General features: G+C 41.2%; 1 protein-coding gene across 4 annotated transcripts in view; it reads right to left on the reverse strand.

Moving 5' to 3' along the window:
• Nucleotides 1-1,689: 1,689 nt before the first annotated feature.
• Nucleotides 1,690-21,201, reverse strand: part of LOC311266900 (A-type potassium channel modulatory protein DPP6-like) — an 87,807-nt gene continuing 68,295 nt past the window's right edge. For all 4 annotated transcript variants that reach the window (XM_084369555.1, XM_084369556.1, XM_084369553.1 and 1 more), the window contains 20 exons: nt 21,103-21,184; nt 17,291-17,411; nt 13,278-13,432; nt 11,697-11,794; nt 11,365-11,491; nt 10,566-10,604; nt 10,357-10,464; nt 10,185-10,276; nt 10,061-10,108; nt 8,791-8,903; nt 8,015-8,062; nt 7,823-7,921; nt 7,629-7,698; nt 5,519-5,713; nt 5,379-5,433; nt 5,163-5,265; nt 5,016-5,071; nt 4,811-4,883; nt 4,627-4,700; nt 1,690-3,066 (listed from right to left, as the gene is read on the reverse strand). In XM_084369555.1, coding sequence (XP_084225681.1) covers nt 2,920-3,066; nt 4,627-4,700; nt 4,811-4,883; nt 5,016-5,071; nt 5,163-5,265; nt 5,379-5,433; nt 5,519-5,713; nt 7,629-7,698; nt 7,823-7,921; nt 8,015-8,062; nt 8,791-8,903; nt 10,061-10,108; nt 10,185-10,276; nt 10,357-10,464; nt 10,566-10,604; nt 11,365-11,491; nt 11,697-11,794; nt 13,278-13,432; nt 17,291-17,411; nt 21,103-21,184 — 1,903 coding nt within the window. In that variant the 3' untranslated portion in view covers nt 1,690-2,919. The remainder of the gene's footprint in view (nt 3,067-4,626; nt 4,701-4,810; nt 4,884-5,015; nt 5,072-5,162; nt 5,266-5,378; nt 5,434-5,518; nt 5,714-7,628; nt 7,699-7,822; nt 7,922-8,014; nt 8,063-8,790; nt 8,904-10,060; nt 10,109-10,184; nt 10,277-10,356; nt 10,465-10,565; nt 10,605-11,364; nt 11,492-11,696; nt 11,795-13,277; nt 13,433-17,290; nt 17,412-21,102; nt 21,185-21,201) is intronic.

Below are 21,201 nucleotides of genomic sequence, written 5' to 3' on the forward strand. Positions count from 1 at the left end.
AGGAGCAACTGAATTCAGGCAACTTGAACCCTGAACACTTCAGTTTCTGTGAGAATTGTTTGAAACCCCACAAAAAACTCACGATCAAGTTGAAAATGGAAAGAAGGAAATTCAAACCACATAAATTAAGAAAAAATATAATTGCAAAAAAAAGTAAATGGCTACTTAAAATCCAACATTAATTATTCAGTATAAGATTTAAATTGTCACAGCCTTTCTTTAAATGTATAACGCATTTAAAAAATTAAGTTAAAGATAATTGGACAGATAATTCTCGTATGAAGTTTTCAGTTTCTTGGATCGTGTGACTGACAGATCATCACCTGATCAGGTCGGATCAATCTTCAGCAGTGTGGATGATCAAGCTGGAATTGTTCACTTTGAGTTTTGATGTCAGAATTGCACTAATCCAAGCAGCAGACTGCAGTTTAGGATTGATCTGAAAATTAAGTTAAAAAGTGACCTAAATGTGTGCACTTCTGTACAGTTTAGTTTCCTCTGGAAAATTTGAAACAGGGGAACTCAAATCACATGAATTCAGATGGATGATTTTCAAAGAAAAGGGTTGAAATGCTGTCATACATTTAGTGTCTTATTCAGCTCACATCCAACAACAGAGGCCTTCTTCCAAGACTGTCACAGTAGTAATAGACAAATATAATCAGATTAGTGATGCTGAATATGATTTAGCTGCGTCAGCTTCAGGGTCATGATACTGGGCATGCTGGTTCACTGTAATGAGTTACTGGAACACTGGAATAGAAATGATCCATCGTTAATATAATCAGCACCACCTTTGCTTTTTCTGTGCTGGACTGAAACTGTCATGATCAAAAATAAAGAAATTATTAAAAGACTCAATAAATACATTACTTTTCTATTAAATGCACAAGAAATAGTCAAAATAAATGTAGGGATTAAATATTTTATTATTATAAAAAAGTTGAAAATTGATGTTTTAGTTTGCTTTTGCATTTATTTACCTTTGTATTAATTCCCCTATTAATTTACTTTCCCATTGTATTTATTCATTTTTAAATGTATTTTTTTATTAATCATTTTCCCTCTGCATTTTTCCCTCTATTATTTCCCCAAACGTATTTATTTCCTCATTTTCTTCTTACATTTCTTCATGCATTCCTAATGCATCGAGCCATTAAGGAGGCCGTGATTCAAAATGTGTACTGGTGCGAACATTTTTGCAATTGGCTGACCAACAACAGAGTGCATAGATCAATTTTGCTCCAACACTGGAGGCCATCATCAACAGTCTCAGGGAAACATATATAAATGAATTTAAAAATGAATACATTCATAAATAAAATAGCCAATTAAATAGAGAAGTAAATAAATAGGTGAAGGTAAAAATACAGAAGCAAAAAATGAAGGAAAAAAATCAATGTATGTCATTTTTTTTAATACATTTTTAATGCCTTCATTTATTGTTGATATTATTTTGAGTGCATTTAATGATATTAATTGATTTATTGAATCATATATTTATTTTTGATTTTGGCAGTTTTGGTCCTCCATATCTTCCTGTTATTACAAGCCCAGCATGAAGTCTTTACAAAAATCTCAGCCCTCAACGGTGCTGCAAAACTTCTTCTGCACACCAGAGGGCAGTGACGTCCTCTATTGATTTACACACTACAGTGACGTAAAGTGACTAATGAAGCCAACTAAAGGTACATTTCAAAATGCTTTATATACAAGTTGCACATACAACATAAAGACTTAAACAATATAAGATTTATACACTTTGTACATCAGCTGACTAGAAACCACTGACAATACTAACAGAAGTGACATGAGGAGAGAGTCGAGCCATTTAACACACAAAGAAAATCACAAAATAATGAAAATTCAGCGGAGTAACTCACCAGTATGTCAGTCTGGAAGGTAAATATCAAGAACTGTATTTGGAAACTAAGTACTTTACATTATTTGTCAGTATAATACCATCTTTCAAGCAGACATACAATTATTTCGTATTCAGTTCTGTCCAAGTTTTCAGATAAGATGCGATTTTAAACTCCCCTCACTAATAACTGGTTCATAACATCTGAGGGAAATAAAATCATGATCTGGTTTTTGAGTTTTCAACAGAATACACAGCTCAGACAAGGCCTATCCACGTTTACTCATCTTCAGTGTCATGTGGGCTTCCTAACATGAACACTTCACCCACAGTAAGGCACAGTGACTAAAAGAACAAGAGTTCAATTCAGAAATATGATGAGGGAAAATATGATTTCATAGCATTTTTGTATAGACACTGTTTTTTTTTTTTCTTTTTCTTTTTTAAGTAACAACACACATTGTGCCCTCGTTTTGTCAAGCAACTAAAGACTGATGCAGCCAGACATCCACTCATAGACACGACACTGAACAGAGAAACTCTGAGAAACAAGTAGCAGTAATCATACTCATGAACACAATTATCAGCAGGTTGGTCGGCAAAGGTAATCAGAAACGGGCAGCCTCTCAAAAGATAAATCTTGATACGATAAACTGATCTTCACGGGGGGGGATATTTTGTGCTGCAGAGCGCTCGATTAATGTGCCTGGTTTGAAATGGAGACGCATTGCTCAATGGACGCTATGTTGATCCTCTATTTGTCCACCAGAGGGAGCGCCAGTCCGTATAATCCAATAGTAGAGAGGGATAAGGGCTGTTCATGTCTGAGATTTATTTTGTCTTTCTGGCTGGTTTCCTCGTCAGCACGAGGTGTGAGGAGAGGATGGGGATGGTGGGGGATGTAGGCCAAGGCCCCTTTGCACATGCAGGTGCTGCGATGTCAGAGTGGAGCTGAAATCTGATTGGACAGCAGGTGGTGTGGGTCGATCGGGTTAGAAATATCAGTTGCATATTGTGCTGTAGTAGCTGGCTGCGGGGGCTGCTCAGAGGGGGAAGGTTTAGCTGTCGTCCTCGTCCTCTTCCTGCTGCTCCTCCGTCAGTATCTCCGGCACCCGGAAACACTCCTCGAAGAAGTTGACGAGGGATTGGCTCAGGTGCTGCTGCGTCCCTTCACTGTGTAGGAAGTGTCCCTCGTCTGGGTAGATCTGTAGATACATACACAGGGATGGATTTAGACAGAGCTGCACCTTACTTACTCATCTTTTTTGTTGTTTTTTTGTTCATTGATTACCCATTTATGTGAGAAAATCAATATTTTTTAGAGCCCAACACAACATATTCAGATTGCTTTATTTGTCTGACCAACGATCCAAAACCCCAAAATATTCCTTTATAGTAAAATACAACTGATAAATGAAGCATATCCTCTGCGGCTTCAACAATAACAGGATAGGTTCACAACTTCTGTCTAGAAACGTTACTCAAATGCCCACGCGAATATAAAACATTGAGATCGGAAACGAAACAATCACTAGAATATTAATCTGCAAGCATTTTTATAATTAAGACACTTTAAAGCAAAAATGCAAACAAAAATGATAGATCAGTGTCAAATTTGAGAATTAATTTTCTTTATTTTTCATCATAGTGAGATTTATATTATGGGGGGTATGGGGTTGTTTTCACTGTTTGGACAAAATAATAATCAGCCATTAAAATAGTAGCAGAATTTAGGTAGATTGAAAGTCTTGGAAACAGAAGTTGTGAGAACAGTCTCACCAGCGGAGATTGTTTTTGTGATTTCGACTGTACCACATGATCTTCCTGAGAGGAAGTTCATCTGCTCGACTCAGACTTTAAGCCAACATTATCAAGAAGTCCTTAAAGTGCTCAGAAAACAGGAACTTGGACATCTATGTTTCCATGGCAACTGGGCAAACTTCATCTGCTGAGAAACATCCTGTGATGTGACTGAAAGCTCAGAAACAGCTCAGAGTGATGACGCCTTCAGTCAGCATTGAGCAGCACAGCTTTTATTGCTGATTTTACACTTTTTGCTTGATACATTTCTGATGATACAGTTACAGTTTTATTGCTATTTATATTATGTTTACATTTATTGCCTTTTGCACAAAACAACAAATACAGTACATCCTTGTAGATTATTCTATATACTCTCTATATAGTCTCTCAGCTAAAGAGTGTACTTGTACAACTGGAGTGACAATAAACACCTTGAATCTTGAATCTGATGGACGTTGTGGTGCCTTTTTTTTTGTCATAATCTTTACTTTTCTGTCTAAAATGACATTCTGTGAAAAAATGCAATCCTCCACATTAACTTTTAGGTAAAAAGGAAAGAGGGAATGACATGTGGATTTTGTCCACTGTCACTAAACCTGTGAACCTCACCACTTTTTCTGGTTATTTCAGTGACAAACCTGTACTCAGGAAATGTTTTTAAATGTCAGCTCTCTCACTTTCTCTTTTTGAAATCTATAAACACTGTGATACTGGGATTGGAAAGCTAATTAAGTCTGTTCATACTGTACCTCTCACTATCAATAAACCATAAATAAAGGACAGGATCTCTGCCTTTATGTCTGCAGGAAGAATGTTTCAATGTGCACGATGATGATGTGAGTGCAAACATCAAAACATTAAAATCAATGAAGCAACTTATCATTTCATCAGATCTTTAATGATGATATGAGGAACACGCGAATGAACATCACAGTTATGGACTGTAGGAAACTGCAGCTCACCTGTAGAGTGTAATTGGCCTTCTCGCTGATTAAGTGATTGATAAATTTGGCCGTGTGCTGGAAGTGAACCTTTTCTGTGGTAGTGGAGAAGATCAGATCGGAGAGACACATTAGGGTCTGAACACAGATATATAGCTGGCGTTTCACTCAGTACAGTATGGAGGCATGATATAGAGCATGTTACCGTCAGCAGTCGGGTGAATTATCAAGTACTGCTTCTGCAGGAGCTGACCTGCTCTGTGTGCTAAATTTGCCACCTGAAAGAAAGAGAAGAAGGAAAATCCAACATTGATGTCACACGCATCCTCTTAATAATCACCCTGAGATCCATCAAATTACACTTTAGCAAAAACACGTTGGATAAAGAGACTGAAATGTTGAAACTTCACCGTGTATACTCGGGAGTCTGTCTTTGAGCCCAGGTATCGTTCTGAAAACGCAGATGCTGCCGTTTTGAAAAGAGGATAAAGGAGTTAGAAAGATCGGGCTTCTTCAGACAAGAGCACGACATCTGAAAAATGTGTGGAAAATTATACCGTAGAGCTCAAAGTCTGTGATGGGCGAGACCGCTGTTCCACATTTAAGCTGGTTGAACTCCTCCGAGCTCAGGAGCATCGTAGCTAAGTATCCTCCGTAGGCCTGAACAAAGAGAGGGGAGGCACAGAGACACACTGAGAAGTCTAATTAATTTTACTGTATGATGGGAATTTCCATGCGAGGCTGTTTGCCGTGAGTCTCTTTGTTCTCCTTACCTTTCCATAAACTCCCATTCGAGTCTTATCAATGTACGGCTCTTTGGATATGAACCTAAAAATGAAAGAAAACAGATGAAACCTCCACAGTTTTGGGGACCTGGTGACCGTTGAGCCTGCAGTTAAGGCAGAGGTCGTACCTGAGTGCCTCCAGCTGGTCCCGCTCCTCCAGTTTTCCCAGTTTCCTCTTGACTTTGTGGAGGAAGTTGGTGCCCTGGAAGCCGCTGCCGTGGCCGTCGAAGCGGATGACGATGGTGCTGAAGCTGCTGACCAGAACCGTGGCCCAGTCCACCCGGAACTGCTCCGACACCATCTGCCCGCCGGGCGTACCGTCCCTGTGGAGAATACAGACGGGACAAGAACAGATTAAATGAATGAATCAAAATGAATTTACATGTACGGTGAAATGTTTATTTACAAGAGAGCTTCAAGGAGTGGAGACAGTTAAAGGAACAGCTCGCAATATAATCTTCAAATCTTAACAAATACTTTCACATGAGTACTATATGTGTTTTACAAATAAAGCATCTAGTGCAGGATATTCTAAGTTTGTATTACATCATATTCAAGCCTTACAGTACATTGTAGTGCTGAAACAATACATGATTACGTTTGTTGAATTAATTGGCAAAAATCTTAAAAGATTTACCGTTTGTGGCTGCAGAAATATGACCATCTGCTGTTTTTCTCTGTCTTTTGGAAGATAAAGTGAATATCTTGAACATAAACAATTTTACAGCTTCACCTTGAGCCCTTTTGAATTGCGACAGGCAATTTGTTTTGAAAGTGTTTCTTTCTGCGATACTCATTTTGACCACAAGAGGCAGAAGTGCACCACTACTCATGTCCTAAATTTCTGGCACAGAAAACAGGTTGTGTGTCTGAGCTGCAGGTTGGAAAACACTTATTAATTCTTCCATTCACGTTGTCCTTTAGCAGTGCGATGACAGTGAAAGTCCATGCATCCATCAGCATTACGCACGAGTGCCGCTGCAGTGTTTCTGTGTTTACAGGGATCACACTGACTGCTTCATGTGCCCAAATTATGCACGACAATCAGAGGTATCCATCAGCCTGGGATATCATTTGAAAATGACACTATTTATTTATTGAGGTCTAGTTACAGTGAACTCGGCCTCCATCATGATCAGGACTCACAATCAGGATATGGAGTGTAACGATCCTGTGAGAGCTGTCACTGACTTTAGTTACAGGCTTTGATAAATCGTACAATCCTGATGCACAGCGGGTGAGAAGGTTCCTCATGAGCTGACTGGAAAAGCTGCAGTTGGACACACACACCACAGTCTCTGCACACTGCAGCAATTTCACATACAACAACTACATGAAAACTAAAATCGTACTTGGTTAAATATGGGCAGCATTCATTCTTCAGTGCTATTTGATTTAATTTTGGATTTCTACCATCGATTATGATAACTGGATCAGTTAGTTACCAAACAGTCCAGCCCTCTCCGCTGTGCTCCAGCGGAGGGAATGTGATGATGACACAGTGCAGACTGAGGCAATATGGATTTAAGATTTAGAGTTGGCTGATATTTTTAAAACTGAAAGGTGTTTATGGAAAAATTATTAAACTTCACTACATGCGCAAGTAAGTGCATGTAGTGCAAGTACGTGAGTAACACTGCTGGTTCCACTTCATTTCACTTTGTCGAATGATCCATCCCATTCACTTTGCAAGCCTGCGTCTAACCAAACCCTGACCCCAGATCAGAAAAAGTCTGTCCGTACAGAGGGGTTCCAGCACGCTCCAAACGGCCCGAAACATGCTCCTAAACACCCCCTGGAGGAACAATTGCAAAATTTTGCCACTGACACCATTCACTTTGCAAGCCTGCCTCTAACCAAACCCTGACCCAAGATCCGAAAAAGTGTCCGTACAGGCCAACAGAAAAAAAGATGCTTGTGAAAAAGAATTTTGGCCTTTGAAAAACGTGAAAAAAAAGATTTATTCACAAGAATTTTTTCCCCTCATGAAACTTTTTTTTTCCATGAGAAAACAATTGTTTTTCATGAGAAAAAAAAAATTCGCAAAAAGAAAAAAAAAAAAAATCACTTGGATTCACACATGAAAAGTCAGGATATCAGAACCTGTTTGACTTTTGTGTTTAAGACATCTCCTGTGAATCTCCCTCAAAACATGAATGTGCAAACTTCAACTTCAATTGCTGTAAAACTGTAATATTTTGTCTCTTTTGGAATAAAAACATTTGTGTTCATACGTACACCAGCAGCAGTAAGGGGTAATGAGCTGTTTCTACGAATCCAGCTGGCTTCAGAATCTGCATCGTCAGAGCTGCAACAGACAGGACAAGGTTAATGGGAATCTCATAATATAAGATGACTGGCTGTAATGTCATTAGGACGTCCACACAGGTTAATTGTGTATCCGCTGATTAAACATGAGCGGGGGCACGTACTGTAGTCGTCAATGATGATGGTCTTGTTCTCCACTTTGGGCATCTGCATGTTGTTGTACGTGTTGTTCACCCTCTCGTTCGTCTCCACATCGAACACCTCTGCAGCAGAGCAGAGGAAACAGGTTTCATGACAAATCTATTCATCGGTGAAATCTGAGTGCAGATAATTAGACACTGGAGGACGACACTCACTCTGTTTGTCTTTGGTGCTGTAGATAGCCACGCTCGGCACTTGTGGACCTACGTAGAACAATTCAGGAGAGAAAACAGTTAACAGGAAAGCAAAAATAGAAGCTGATACTTTAAATTTCATCTAACAAGGAACTGACAATAGGCTCAAATGCCTCCACCGTATCAATAATCAAGAAGCCTCTGAAATACAATCCTTCTCTGCAGCAGATGTATCACCTTGTCTCATCTTAAACAGACTTCAGAAACAACCCTCCCAGCCAGCTCCACAGTTAATAATCTACTTCTGTCCCATGAGGAAGCAGCTTATTATTTCACAATGGCCCTACTCTTCAAAAGGTCCAATTAATGAAGAAAGCCACTGGCAGTTTTCCTCTCTGGAGTGAGCCCCGTTTAAACAAATCAGCTTCCACAGACGCCGCACTCCTGTGCCCCTGAGTCGAAGCCACGAGGGCAAAAGAAACAATGACAGAGAGTCTCTGAGGAAGACAAACAATACTAAAACACAATGCTAACCACCGGGCCTTGTGTTTCATTCAAAGACTAAAAGAGACAACACAGTGCTGTGCTCAAATGACTGTTGGCGTGCAGTCAGACAAGACATTTATTCCTGTGGCTAATCAGAGGCATCCAGCAGCGGTTTGAGGTTATCTGCTAACGTCCAGTTCGATATAAGCTCTCAACCTGACATGGAGCACTAATTCAATTACACGCTCTCAGTCCACTGTTGTATAAAAAAAGAGCCTGGACTCGAGAGGTTCAAGGTCAAAGACGCTCACCTTTACAGTAGAGTACGAAGTAATGCATGTTGTGGCTGAATGAAACGTCCACGTAGCCGCAGTTGAACTCGCAAGACAGGCAGCAGCGGTTGAATGGAGGGATTGTGTCGGCGCTGTGGGATGGCACTGAGTTAAGTATCATTGTGTAGCATAAAAGGGATAGTCCGGGTTTTTATAGTGGGGTTGTCTGAGGTACTTATCCATAGTCAGTGTATTACCTACAGTAGATGAGGGTCAGCGCAGCCCCAGTTTACAGAGGCTAAGCGATGAACTGTTGTGGGTGGGGACAGCAGCGAGAGTGGGGTGAGCTCAGGTAACGTGGGACAGATATGCACTGTAGTGATTTAATAGGTGTGGAATCAACAGCCAATCACCAAAACTGATTTTTAATTGTTGCTACAACACTTCTTGCTCACAAACGCTCAGTTTTGAAGCTACCATGTCCACGTCATGCTCCCTTGACAGAAGCCTGTCAAGAAGGGAGATTGATAACTCTCCAAATTCAGGCTGAATTTTGGCGAGGGAAAAACTGGCATGGCCATTTTCAAAGGGGCCCCTTGATCTCCTATCTTAAGATATCAGAATGAAAATGATACCTTATGGCGGGCCAACTATGGTCAGCTCTGAGTTAGGATATTTTCCCAGCTATTTCTGAAGGGAAACTGAAGCTTGTTATATCCATCTATGCCAGACTTCTTTGACAAAAACAGCAATTTTGCCTCTCAGAATACAGAAGTTGCTGTTCTGGTCTGCTGGTTGGCTTGTTTGTGTTTTGTGGGACTACGGTGAATCAGAATTAACTCTCTTAAACACCGCAGTCACACAAGAACACAAACAACCTAACCAATTAAGTCAGCGGTGGAACAGCGGCGTCCTTATTCTGCGAGGTAAAATGACTGTTTTTGTCAAAGGAGTCTGGTGGCTCTGAAAAGAGCTGATAATGGCTTCAACTTCCCACCGAAAAGGCCCGTCTGAGGGAACGGTAGAGTGGTGAAAAAGTGCTATATATAGCATACACTCGAACTGATATTGATGTTTTGAGGTGGGCCTTTTTAAAGCTGGCTAAAACATGTTTTGCTGCACCCATCCACACACCTGTACTCCAACTGCTCCTCCAAACGGGAATTGAGCCGACAGCCATCTACTTCTGATGATACACTAACTCTGGATAAGTACCTCCTACAACCCCACTTCAAAAAACACAAACTATCCCTTTAAGTAGCACCTTCAGACAATACGTTAGTACTCATAACTTCTGCTAAAATCCCACCTGTACAAGTGCCGTCGTTTGGGGTCGTCCTCTGTGCTCAGGAAGTATCTGGAAAACATCCCAACATTACTAACAAATAACAAAGATATTTGTTGGCACTGGTTGTTGCATCAAAATGTCTTACATGAGGCTTCTTTCATGATTGTAGGCCAAGATTCTGGTGACGTCCCAGTCTCCAGAGGTCAGGGACTGCAGTATGTCTGTGCTCGTGTTAGGCTGGAAGAAAACGAAACATTGAACACGCTGCACCAAACCCTCAACACAAATATAACAAGGATAAATGTGCGGTCGCTCACCATGGAGGTGGACATCGAGATGTGGAAAAACTTCCCCCTCCCACCCTGAGGAATCGCTCTGGTGAAGAAGAACTTGTGTCCGTCTTGGGAGAAGAGCGGCGGTTCGTTCTGCAGAGAGGAGAGACAGACATCTGCATGTAGCCCAAAACCTGCCTGCAGGGCTTTTGACTGCTGCATAACAACAGGGAAGCGGTGTTTTCATCACGTACCTGTCTGTGCAACCAGCTCTCACTCTCATCTTCATGTTTCTGAAAAACAAGGAGAGAGAACGAGTCAAATGTCTTCACGAATCTAAGAAATTACTCAATATTTAACCCGGTATAGAATTTCTGCAAACGACAGGTCATAAAAGTATATTTTCATTTTCAACAAAAGCTAAATCATTTCCCAAAACAGCAGGACACTGGAGTTTTTTTAGCAAACAATACCCAAACAGGACAAAGCAGCGCTTTTGTTATGGACTATTTTCAGCTGTAGATCATTATTAGTAATGCTGCACCAGAACAGTGAAGAACAGGGGTTGTCTCACATAAGCTACTATGCCCATGTTCATTTTGATTAAGGAAGTGATGTGTTTTAATCAATTTTGGACAACAACAGAGGTCTAAGACTCAAAGGAAATAAGCTTTGTCAGGCTTAAAGGTGCACTTTGTAGTTTTGGAGAAGAAATGTTAATCAGAAGAGAAAGATCTTCATCGACTGACTTGTTTTTATGCCTAAACAAACTAAATAACTCTTTCTTCGTTTATATGTGGTGGACCCTGCCACCTTTCCAGCTTCAAACAGTGATCTGGGGACCTTATTTTCCTCTGAGAACAGCTTGTTTATTCAGTTATGGATAAGATAAATATTTCTGAGTTTGCATTATTGCCTCATTAATATAGTTTGAATCTCTTCTCCAAAGCTATATAGTTACTCAAAACACACACTATCACCTTTAACAAACAGAGAATGAACAGTGGCAACAGACTTCATCATTTGACAAGTAAAAAATGCTGAATGTTTCACCTTAATACAGATTCCAGTTGTGGCCTCGCACAGTGTCAGGATGGAGTTGTTCTGGGCTCTGTTCAGCCAGTTGACAGCCAGTTTGGTGCTGGTGGCCCATTTCACCATGGTGATATAATATTCCTTCCTGAAACCACAAGGTGAGCGAGTACATCACAACCGCTGACAACCTCTGTCTCAGCTACCTTGAGAAATATGCCCCGGGGAGATTTTTAGTGCTTGTAACTTTATACTACTGTGGATTTAAACAAGCTGTCTTGCTAAAATCCTGCATTTTTACATCTTGTGTTTTCATGCTGATGTTCATTAACAGCCGCTGGGCTGTCACTCACCCTATTCGAGGGTCTTCAGGTTTCTTCATCACCACTGTGTGCAGGGGACCGTTGAGGCTCACCACTGACAGGTGCACTACAGGGTTTTCCTCCCCAGCCTGCAGGGGCAAACAGGAAGTTAGCTAGGTCAGTCTGGATTTCAGTTAAGATAGTGAGGAACTGTACGGAAGCCCTGAGGGGCAAGTGTTTATGACCTGCCATAAAAAAAGGTTTGCCAGGATAATCTTTCTAAGGTCCATTAATTATTTTTCCATCCGTGAAAAACATTTTCCAGGAGAATTTTTTTTTTCCCAGGAGAAAAAAAAAATCCAGGAGAAAAAATAAATCATGCGTGAAAAAATTTTCAGCAGGAAAAAATGTAATGTGTCCAGTAGAAAATGTTTTTCTGTGTGAAACCATGTGCAACTTATTTTTTACCAGAAAAATGTTTCACTCAGGTCCACGCACGAAAAAAATAAAAAAAAATCTAATGTGAAAAACTGTTTTTTCACTGTTTCACAGATCAGACTTAGAAAATGGATCGCCAGGGAAAAAAAAAATTCTTCGCTTGCCCCTCAGGGCTTCCACTGTATCGTCTTTGTTATCTTTAAAGTTGGTTAGAAGTCCTGTCTATCAAAGTCCTGTAAAACTTCAGCATGGTTGAATATTTAATTTTGTGGCCACATAGGGGAAGCAGAAACAAGCTGTGCACATGACAATCACATATCATCCTCTTTTCAGTTCACATTGTTTACAAACAGCTGTTGATTTACACATCCGCCAGTTTGTCTCTCATGTAGTTATTAAATTACCTTCACAGAGGTAACTATCAGTTTTAAAAACCCAGACGGTTGTTTAAAAACGCTGTTCTGACATCATTTTCACAATCCTCAAAGGCTCCTCTAACCATCTGGATGAAAAAATATTATGACAGAAAACTTTCCCGAGCTATGAGTCTGTTTCTGAATCAAGCCAATGACGGCAGTCCGCCAGCTACCTGAATAGGAAACAGACTCATAACTTTTGAAACTGATTAAATATCTTTTTTATTGTGCAGCAGATGGAATATTTTTCCATCCAGATGTTAACGAGAATCTCTGAGGATTCTGATAATACTGTCAGAACAGCGGTAAGTGTTTTTATACTACCCTTTGGGTTTGACAAACTTTGCCGGTTAATTCCATTTAAACAAAACTGATGCGCACCTCTGTGACCCGACTCTGGAAATAACAACATGAGAGGCACAAACGGGTTCATTACAGAGCTACGTTTCTGGTGTTTCTGGCCACCTGGTGAATTTAAATCTAGTATACTCCATATTGTTCACCAGCCAGTCTCTAACTTTGTCTGTCTGCTGTTCAGGGTTGGACAGGTGGTGTACAGAACCGATCCAAGAGTGAGTACAAACCACAAAGACACAAGGAACACCAGTAGCAAATGCAGGACTAGGGAACAGACGCAGATAAGACACGAGTCAAACACAGGTACACAAAGGCAGGAAAAAGGCATCAAAAAGACAAAGACAGGAAGTGTAAAGCAAAATAAGACACATTCAAAATAAACTGAAAACAACTAAACTAAAACCCAACAGCAGAGACTTGCCTTCGGGTAGTGGTACTCTTGGCTGGCGGGGTAAGGTGCTCCTGTGAAAAAGGGAACTTCCATCTTCGGCACCAGCGTGTCATTGATGGTCATGTACGCCAGACGCAGCCCGTCTGGAGACCACCAGTGGGCGACATGGGTCTGCAGGATCTCCTCTGTGAAACAGGACAAGCACATTTAAAGTTAACTTTTATACTGGTGTATTTCTATTGGTCGGTTTGTTGTTTCCCGTTTTCTCCTGTCGTTCCCCTGTATACTGAGTACTGTACATGGAGAGGATGACAATAAACTCTACAATGTCTTTGTCAATGACTTTGGGCTTTCATCCTGAAGTTATTCAGGAACACAATCATCACATCCGAGTAAAAAATCCATCGTAACATAAAAACTCTTGGCTCCTGAGACTGGACACATTTGGCCGCGGCCCTACGAAGTCTCTAAAACGTAATGTGTCACATAAAGATTTTACAACGTAGTATCTGTATGCAGTTATATCCCATAAGTCTGACACTGATAAACTTGTTTCCAATATGTCACCGTTTCAACAGCCACTGGCTTAACAATTGCAGCATATGTGATTTTTTGTGCTATTTACTGTGACTGAAGAAGACCTCTTTCTTTCTTTCTTTCTTTCTTTCTTTCTGCCTTCCTTCCTGCCTAAAAGTGCAGAAAAACATCCTCATGAGGAAAATTATTTCGTATTATTTTGACAAATAAAGAACACTTTCCCTTCCCATTCAGTCTTTGTTTACTCTCAGCAGTGACTTTTATCCAGCAGGGGGCAGAAGAGCTCTATGACAAGCACACAGTTCACACTCCACTGTATCTACATGCAGGCTTTTTAAACAACAGCCTTTTCCTGACAGAAATGATGAGTTCAGCCTCGATGTAATAATTTGTCAGGCTATGATTATTTTTTTTCACATTACTTTGAATGAAAAGGTCGATGGTGGGTAAAGGACACTATTCAGCATTGAATTCTCAACATTTGATCGAGTTTTCGTTGCAAGGCCAACAAGTTTGTTGTAGTGCAGCAGGATTTTCAAGGCCCGTGCCCACAGAACATCAGCCAGCACCATTTCTCTGAAGGCTGGAGCATTTAATACGACTCCTGGCATCAGCCTTCATTCTGCAAGTAACGGATATGTTTAGATTTTGTATGCATATCAACATTTTTACATTAAGTGTCATATCACGTTCACATTAGATGTACATGAGCTGACTTTCATGTCATGTAAAGTGAAGGGGGTGGTGGTGGTGATGAGCAAGATGGCTGCCAAGCAAGAGACCACTATTCATTGGATATTTTCACAAGATGTCGGGAAATTTTCCATCTGTGTTAATGGCCACAAAACGATAAGATTTTTACGATACGTTGGGACATATTCAAGCTGTGTTCACGGCACCAAAACCAGATATTTTTAACGAGACGCTGGGACATTTTACAGCCATGTTAGTGGCAACAAAAATTGGGTATTTCTGATAAGACACTGAGACAATCTCCAGCAGTGTTTGTGGTGATAAAACCAGGTAAGCCAAAACAAGATGTTTTCTGGCTGAGTGGTTTTTGTGCCTTATCCTAACCAGACCATAAGCACAGCCTTGTCGCAACATAAAACTGAAAATTTGAACATCAGTGTATCAGCTGTTAGAGGCAAACAGTGGTCTAAACCTCCATCCGCTGGAGAAAAGACACATAAACCCACATTTATCTGGACAGATAAGTCTAACTACAGAGACACAAACCCACAAACACACAAACTCACATGTTGCATTCTTGTTAAATCAATTTCTTTCATCTCCAACACCTCCCAGACGCACTGCTCTACAGGAAACATTCATCCCGACTTCAATCCCACGACTTCACTATCTTTAATCTCTCGATCAAAGTTAGAGCACACGTTTGTTGATGCATCATTATGACAAGTGAGGGATAATTATTAGCTCTGATCAACATCAAAGCCTCACAGATAATTATCTCTTTTTTTTGGCCAAGCATTGTTCAAACCCACAGGACTTTATTTCAGATTTTAGTGAGTTTATCTGATAAGATAAGATATTTAGTGCAACATCTAAAATATTCTGTTTGATGTGATGGCATGTTTTGTTTGAATAATTCAACAATGACTGCAGGATTTACTGTAACTAAAAAATAATTTATATATGGCACCTTTATACATGCGTAAAAACATTATTTCCCTATATTCAAGGCATGTGAGTGGAATTAGAAATTATAACTCTGCAGAGCCGTTCTGGGAAATTCATTGATTGCAGCAGAAAAAAACGAAACAAAAAATGTTTCATGTCGTAACATGAAGATCCAGATACTACAATTCCCCTGAGATCACCTGTTTTACCTCTATCACAGACCGCTAACAACACTACGATGGAAACATTTGCTGCTTGCTAAGTTAAGATTCTCTGACTCAAGGTTGAGGATGCTTGACTGCAGAACTTGAAAACACCTGAGAGAGACGAGGCTGCCTCACCTGAACAATACAGTACAAACTGTGTGTGAGACATACCGTACGTTACGTGACAGACAGCGAGTTATCCACTGATAAATCCATGAAAGAGAGGAAAACATAGCATGACAAATATTTCTTCAGCGGTGAAAATGGATTACTTCTTTCATGTCATGTTCTGTGTCTACAACAAAGAAATAATCCCATTAATGAAAGACCGATTACAGCCGACCCTGAAGCTTTCATGCACTGTAACAGAATTCCTCTCAGAATAACTGGCATTTTGCAATTACATAATATAATTACACTGCAATAATTATCCCAAACCACCTTCCGGATAAGTCCAAAATTAATAATCATAGCAGAAATCCCCACTAACTAAACAAGAAAACCGTAAACTTTATTATAAGTGATTGCACAGTGGATAAACATGGCGGTGCATCCGTAAACAAAGCCATATCTAAGTGGGATGTAATTGGAAGGTCTGTCTCACATATGCAGTAATCAGAAAATGTCTCATATTTAATTACAAGTATGCAGGCTTTTGAACATCTGCTGAGTGAGATTGCAGCGCTGCAGACATGAATTAATTAAAATTGCCTGAACACAAAGTCGAGCTATGGGAAGTGTACAGGAGGAGGGGCACTGAATCGCATCCAGCTGTGCCCTTTCAAATGGAATCAGGCACACAAACACGCCTCCAGGTGGGGGCAGGTGTCACAAGATCGCATCTAAATGGTCGTCGTCTATACTGGGGAGTGTTTTTCATGGTTCGTTCTGGGCGCTGTGGCTCCAATTACAGAGGCTGTGATTAATAATTATACTTCCACAGCTGATCACATGGCTACTTGTATATGAAAGGAGTGACAAAAACACAAGCATTTCCCAGATTGACAAAGCATTTTAACTTCTCTCAGCTTATTGCTTTGGTTTTGGGACTGTTTTGTTTCAGTCTCTGTTCTCAAAACAAGATACAGATAGAGAAAGTTGGCTGCTAGCTGAGATGAACATGTACTGAAGATAGACCTGGCAGTCTGCAATTTATCCAGCTTCAAAGCAAGACGTGCTTAGGAGTGTTTTCTTATTTACCGAGAATTGGACAAAACATCTGCTGCAGCACCAAAAGGCAGATAGACAAAGTAAAGCAACTAGCTGGCAAACATAAGGCTTTAAGATAGACCTAGCAGTTAGCCATTAAACAGAACAGCAAGAGCAAATCAATGAATTTAATAAGGACGTTTGTTTACTTAATGTTTGCTTTGGAAGAACTCGACCAGCTTGCACGTAACGCTGACCTTGACCCCCTCTAACAACTTTTAAATGGAACAGGAACGGCGACTATGAGCCAGACCTTATCGCCCACCATCACAGCCTTACCTCTAAACTAAGTGTACGCTCTTGTGGCTGAATGGTGGTAAATCCCTGCAAGGCTCCAAAATCTTGATGAAAGCTTTCCCAAGAGGATTGAAAGGGTGTTTCAAGAGTACTTTAATTCCCATGAGACGTTCAGTGAACACATGTGAGTGACTTTGTTTGCTGTCGTCTTACCTTCATACAGCCAGTCAGCGAGGCCGTTGAAGACGACTCTCTCTTTACCAATGGAAACCAGGCGGATCGCTCGGCTCTCCACTGTCGCTCTGTAGTAGATGTTGTTTTCGAATATGAAGATCTGGACGGAGAAGAGCAGGAGAGCCGTCATTAATCTCTGTGTCACAGTATGTCGCCTGGAATCCTTAGGTGTATCGCTTGGCTTACACCGAATTTTCCATTTTCTGCAGTGCAAAGCTGAGACTACTTTATCCTCAGCTCTCTCACATCGTACACAGTATGCCAAACCCACCTGTGGCTTCTTGTCACAACATGACTTCATCTTAATCCAGACGGACACACATCTACCCACTCAACGACACTTACAAGCTAATACAGTCCCAGTCAACACCTGCCTTGAGCACTGTATTAACGGATATTTGCCTAATTACAGTTCGAGCTGGATTCCTCTCCAAGGCTGTATGAAACCATTACTGTTGCTAATCAAGGCGCTGGAGCTGGCTGAGGCCCTGCAGGCACACACACACACTCACACACACACACACACACACACACACACACATCCTGGAAGTCATACACAAGCACTCCATTTTCTGTTTATTGAGACATTGTGCTGCCTGCTGGGGGAGCGCGAGTGCTGAGCTGAACCTCGGGTTCGACTGCTGATTTAAGCCCTCGGCGCCGACGATAGCATCGCCCGAGGGAATTAAGACACACCGCTGGCAGATGAGTGTGTGACACTTAAAACCCTCTGTCAATCCACTCCAGTGTTTTCGCCGCTTCGCCTGGTGCCAGTATGAGGGAGATGAATGTGGGATTGATTTGTATCTGAAGCTCAGACCGTGTTGGTGTGACCAGGCTGTCAGCTGAAAACCTCTTCAGCTAAGTCTAAGCCTCTGGAATCAGAAAATAGAAAGAGAGGCCTCCTTTTGCTCTGATCCGTGGCTGCTGTTGAGAAAATCAAAATTTTATATCGAGGGATCAACATCTGAGGAAAACAGATCAATGCACGGCCGTGTAAAGCAAAGAAAGCCAGTTGGCGAATGTTGCAAAACCGCCACGGGACAGAAGGAAAATCATACGCAGCTTTCAAAGACTTACATAAGAATTGAATTCTCAGTATTCTAATTATTATGAATTAAAACCTTGCGCCAAAGTAATATTAAGACGAAATGATTCGATGAGATACATTAAAGCCTCCAGGTTCAAGGGGCTCACCGTCAGCAGAAAAACCCATTATAGCATTTAGTGGTAATTGATCCTAAACGGCCTCTGAAAACTGGAATAATTAGCAGAGCAGGTGGCAATCTCTTGACTTCTGCTCGCTCGCTCGACGACTTTTCAAACTTCAAGGGATTCAGATGAGAGAAAGTAGAGAGAATAGGCGAAAAGGCGAGAGAATAGTCATTTCAAATGGGCGGAGAGATGAAAGTGGCGGCAACATCAAAGATACCTGTGAAGCTCGATCAGCAGGGTGTCTTATTTGTGTGGGTGTGTGTGTACATGTGTGTTTTTACTTTCATAGGTTTCATATATTCATTTCATTCTTCCCTTTGCTTCTCCCGCTCCCCCTCCTCCTCTCTGTCAATATAACCTCTTTGTCAGGTGTGTGTGTGTGTGTGTGTGTGTGTGTCCCACTGATTGCTTTGTCACGCTAGAGTAATTGCTCGCTGTTTAATGAGGGGAGCGGCGCAGGATTCATCTCCCTTCTCCTCTTACTGTACATATGACGCCTCACTGCACACAGCCATACTGCCACAAACACTCACACGCGCCTCTCATCTTCGTGCGCTGATGAAGTACTTGATGATGAATCGCCCCAATTCTGATCAACCTCGGAAAAATCATTACACCCAGAAACCGTGAGGGGGGGTAAAAAGAAAAAGGTAAACAAGTCGGACGTCGGCGGGTCAGACAGAGACAAAAGACGAGAGCTTATCTCATTTTTCTCGAATAACCCGAGCTGTTCATTAAACCAAACACGGAGCGACAGTAACAACAGTCAGGTATTACCATATGCAAATTAATCTGCTTTCTGTTTTTTCCTTGGGCAGGCAAATTCTCATCGCACACTTGAAATGTTAATATTTTCTCACAGCGATGTCTCTGTAATTTAAGCAAATGCTACGATAAGAACAATTATGGAGGGAGAGAAAGCTTTGAAGTGATAGCTGATGAAACACGGGTCTGTCTGTTGTCTGAGCACCGCAACCCAAACAGAAACTAATTTAAAGTCAACATGAAGTACTGCATTAGGGGAGATAACGCGACAAAAAGATTACCGGTGCTTGGGTCAATTGCACTTTTAAGCTTATTAAAGGATATGGCTGCCATTATTCTTATTGTCAACAAATCGCGTGAAAAGCCCAAAACTAACAGTGTTTACTTTGCTTTCTTCCACTCAGCTCTGAACTCTGAACTCTAAACTGGTTTTAAGACAGAAAAGGCAAATTAACTTGGTGAAACAGATGGGCATTGTAGCTATTACCAAATGTTTCTGAAGCAGAAGTAGACAGTATGTGTGTTTAGGGACTTGGTGCACAAGTGAGTATTTACAGCAGCAGAAAAGGAATATGGTGGATCAACTCAAAATAAACCGTTGTGTCCTCCTGAAGAAGTGTGGTGTTTTTCATTTGAGAAACAGTGGAGGTCAATGGCTCAGAGGAGGAGGCTATATCAAGCTCTGGAGTCTTTAGTTTAGTTGACAATAACAAAAGTGTCTTTCTTCTTCTTCCTCGGGCTAAATGTTTGAGCTTCACTGTGTTGAATGATGTATTCGCAGAGTTTGACACTGGAAGGCTGTTTTCATATTAAACTACTGAAAGTGAAAATTCTCTCTGTGCTCAATGAAAATCAGCCTTGTTTCCACCGCTATCCCCTCACATAGTGTAAACATGTCGATATGTGTTGTATGACATCTACACATGTGAACGTATGAGTTGCAGAAATGTTAATGACCAAAATTGTATTCTGTCGACTGGGCTGGGTCAGGAAACTGTTGTGGTTTTGGGTAAAATAACCGCTTAAGTCAACACCTTTGTCATAATAGGCAACAACTGAAGTCACATTTCAATTACATTCAATCACATTTTGTCCGTCCCAATCCTCCAACAACGTAACGCTACTCAGCCCGTTTGTTCCTGATGGATAAGCGTCATTATGCCTCTGGGCACACGAGGCGCTGTTAATGGGTATTTGCTAAAGGAAACTATCGTTTTAAAACTTTGAAACGATGTTTTATTGAATCACTCTACTGCTACTATTTTAATTAATTTTCTCTCTTTCAGCTCTAAAAACTGCAATGAAAACAAACTGAAAACAGCCATTTTGTTTGCGTAATTGGACATCAACTGGTGCGTTTTATAAAATCTGTTCACAAACACGCACACGCTCACACACACACACACACACACACACACACACACACACACACACACACACACACACACACACACACACACACTTTAGTCAGTGCCATGTGTTTTCTCCCCCCGAGCAACCCCAGACTGTCCAAGCCTCGGGTTGTGCCACCGAGATGCCATCTGCCACTGTGGCTCTCACCAGCGCATGTGTTGTCACAAAGTTGTCAAAATAAAAATTATTTGACTTCACAGCGACGCTGATCCAGGTCAAATGAAGGAGATGTTTGCCCAGGAACCCTTAAAGCGGCCATTACACATACCGTAAACCTCTTATTGCCACAACATCTATCCGTTCCACTATAAATCACTACTCTGCCTCGTCTTCGATGCCAGGCGGGCACTGACAGATCTCCACCAGTGTGAGTAAGCTCCAGGGTCCGGCCTCCTTACCAACTGCTGGCCTCGAGGTCCCCATCCAGCAAATTTCAGGACAGCTTCATGCACTTCAGGGGGATTCAGAGGCCAAGTTTCCCTGTGGAGACAACACAT

Source organism: Pagrus pagrus, assembly GCF_965226575.1.
Source record: "Pagrus pagrus genome assembly, chromosome: 12".
In the NCBI taxonomy this organism is placed as follows: domain Eukaryota; kingdom Metazoa; phylum Chordata; class Actinopteri; order Spariformes; family Sparidae; genus Pagrus; species Pagrus pagrus.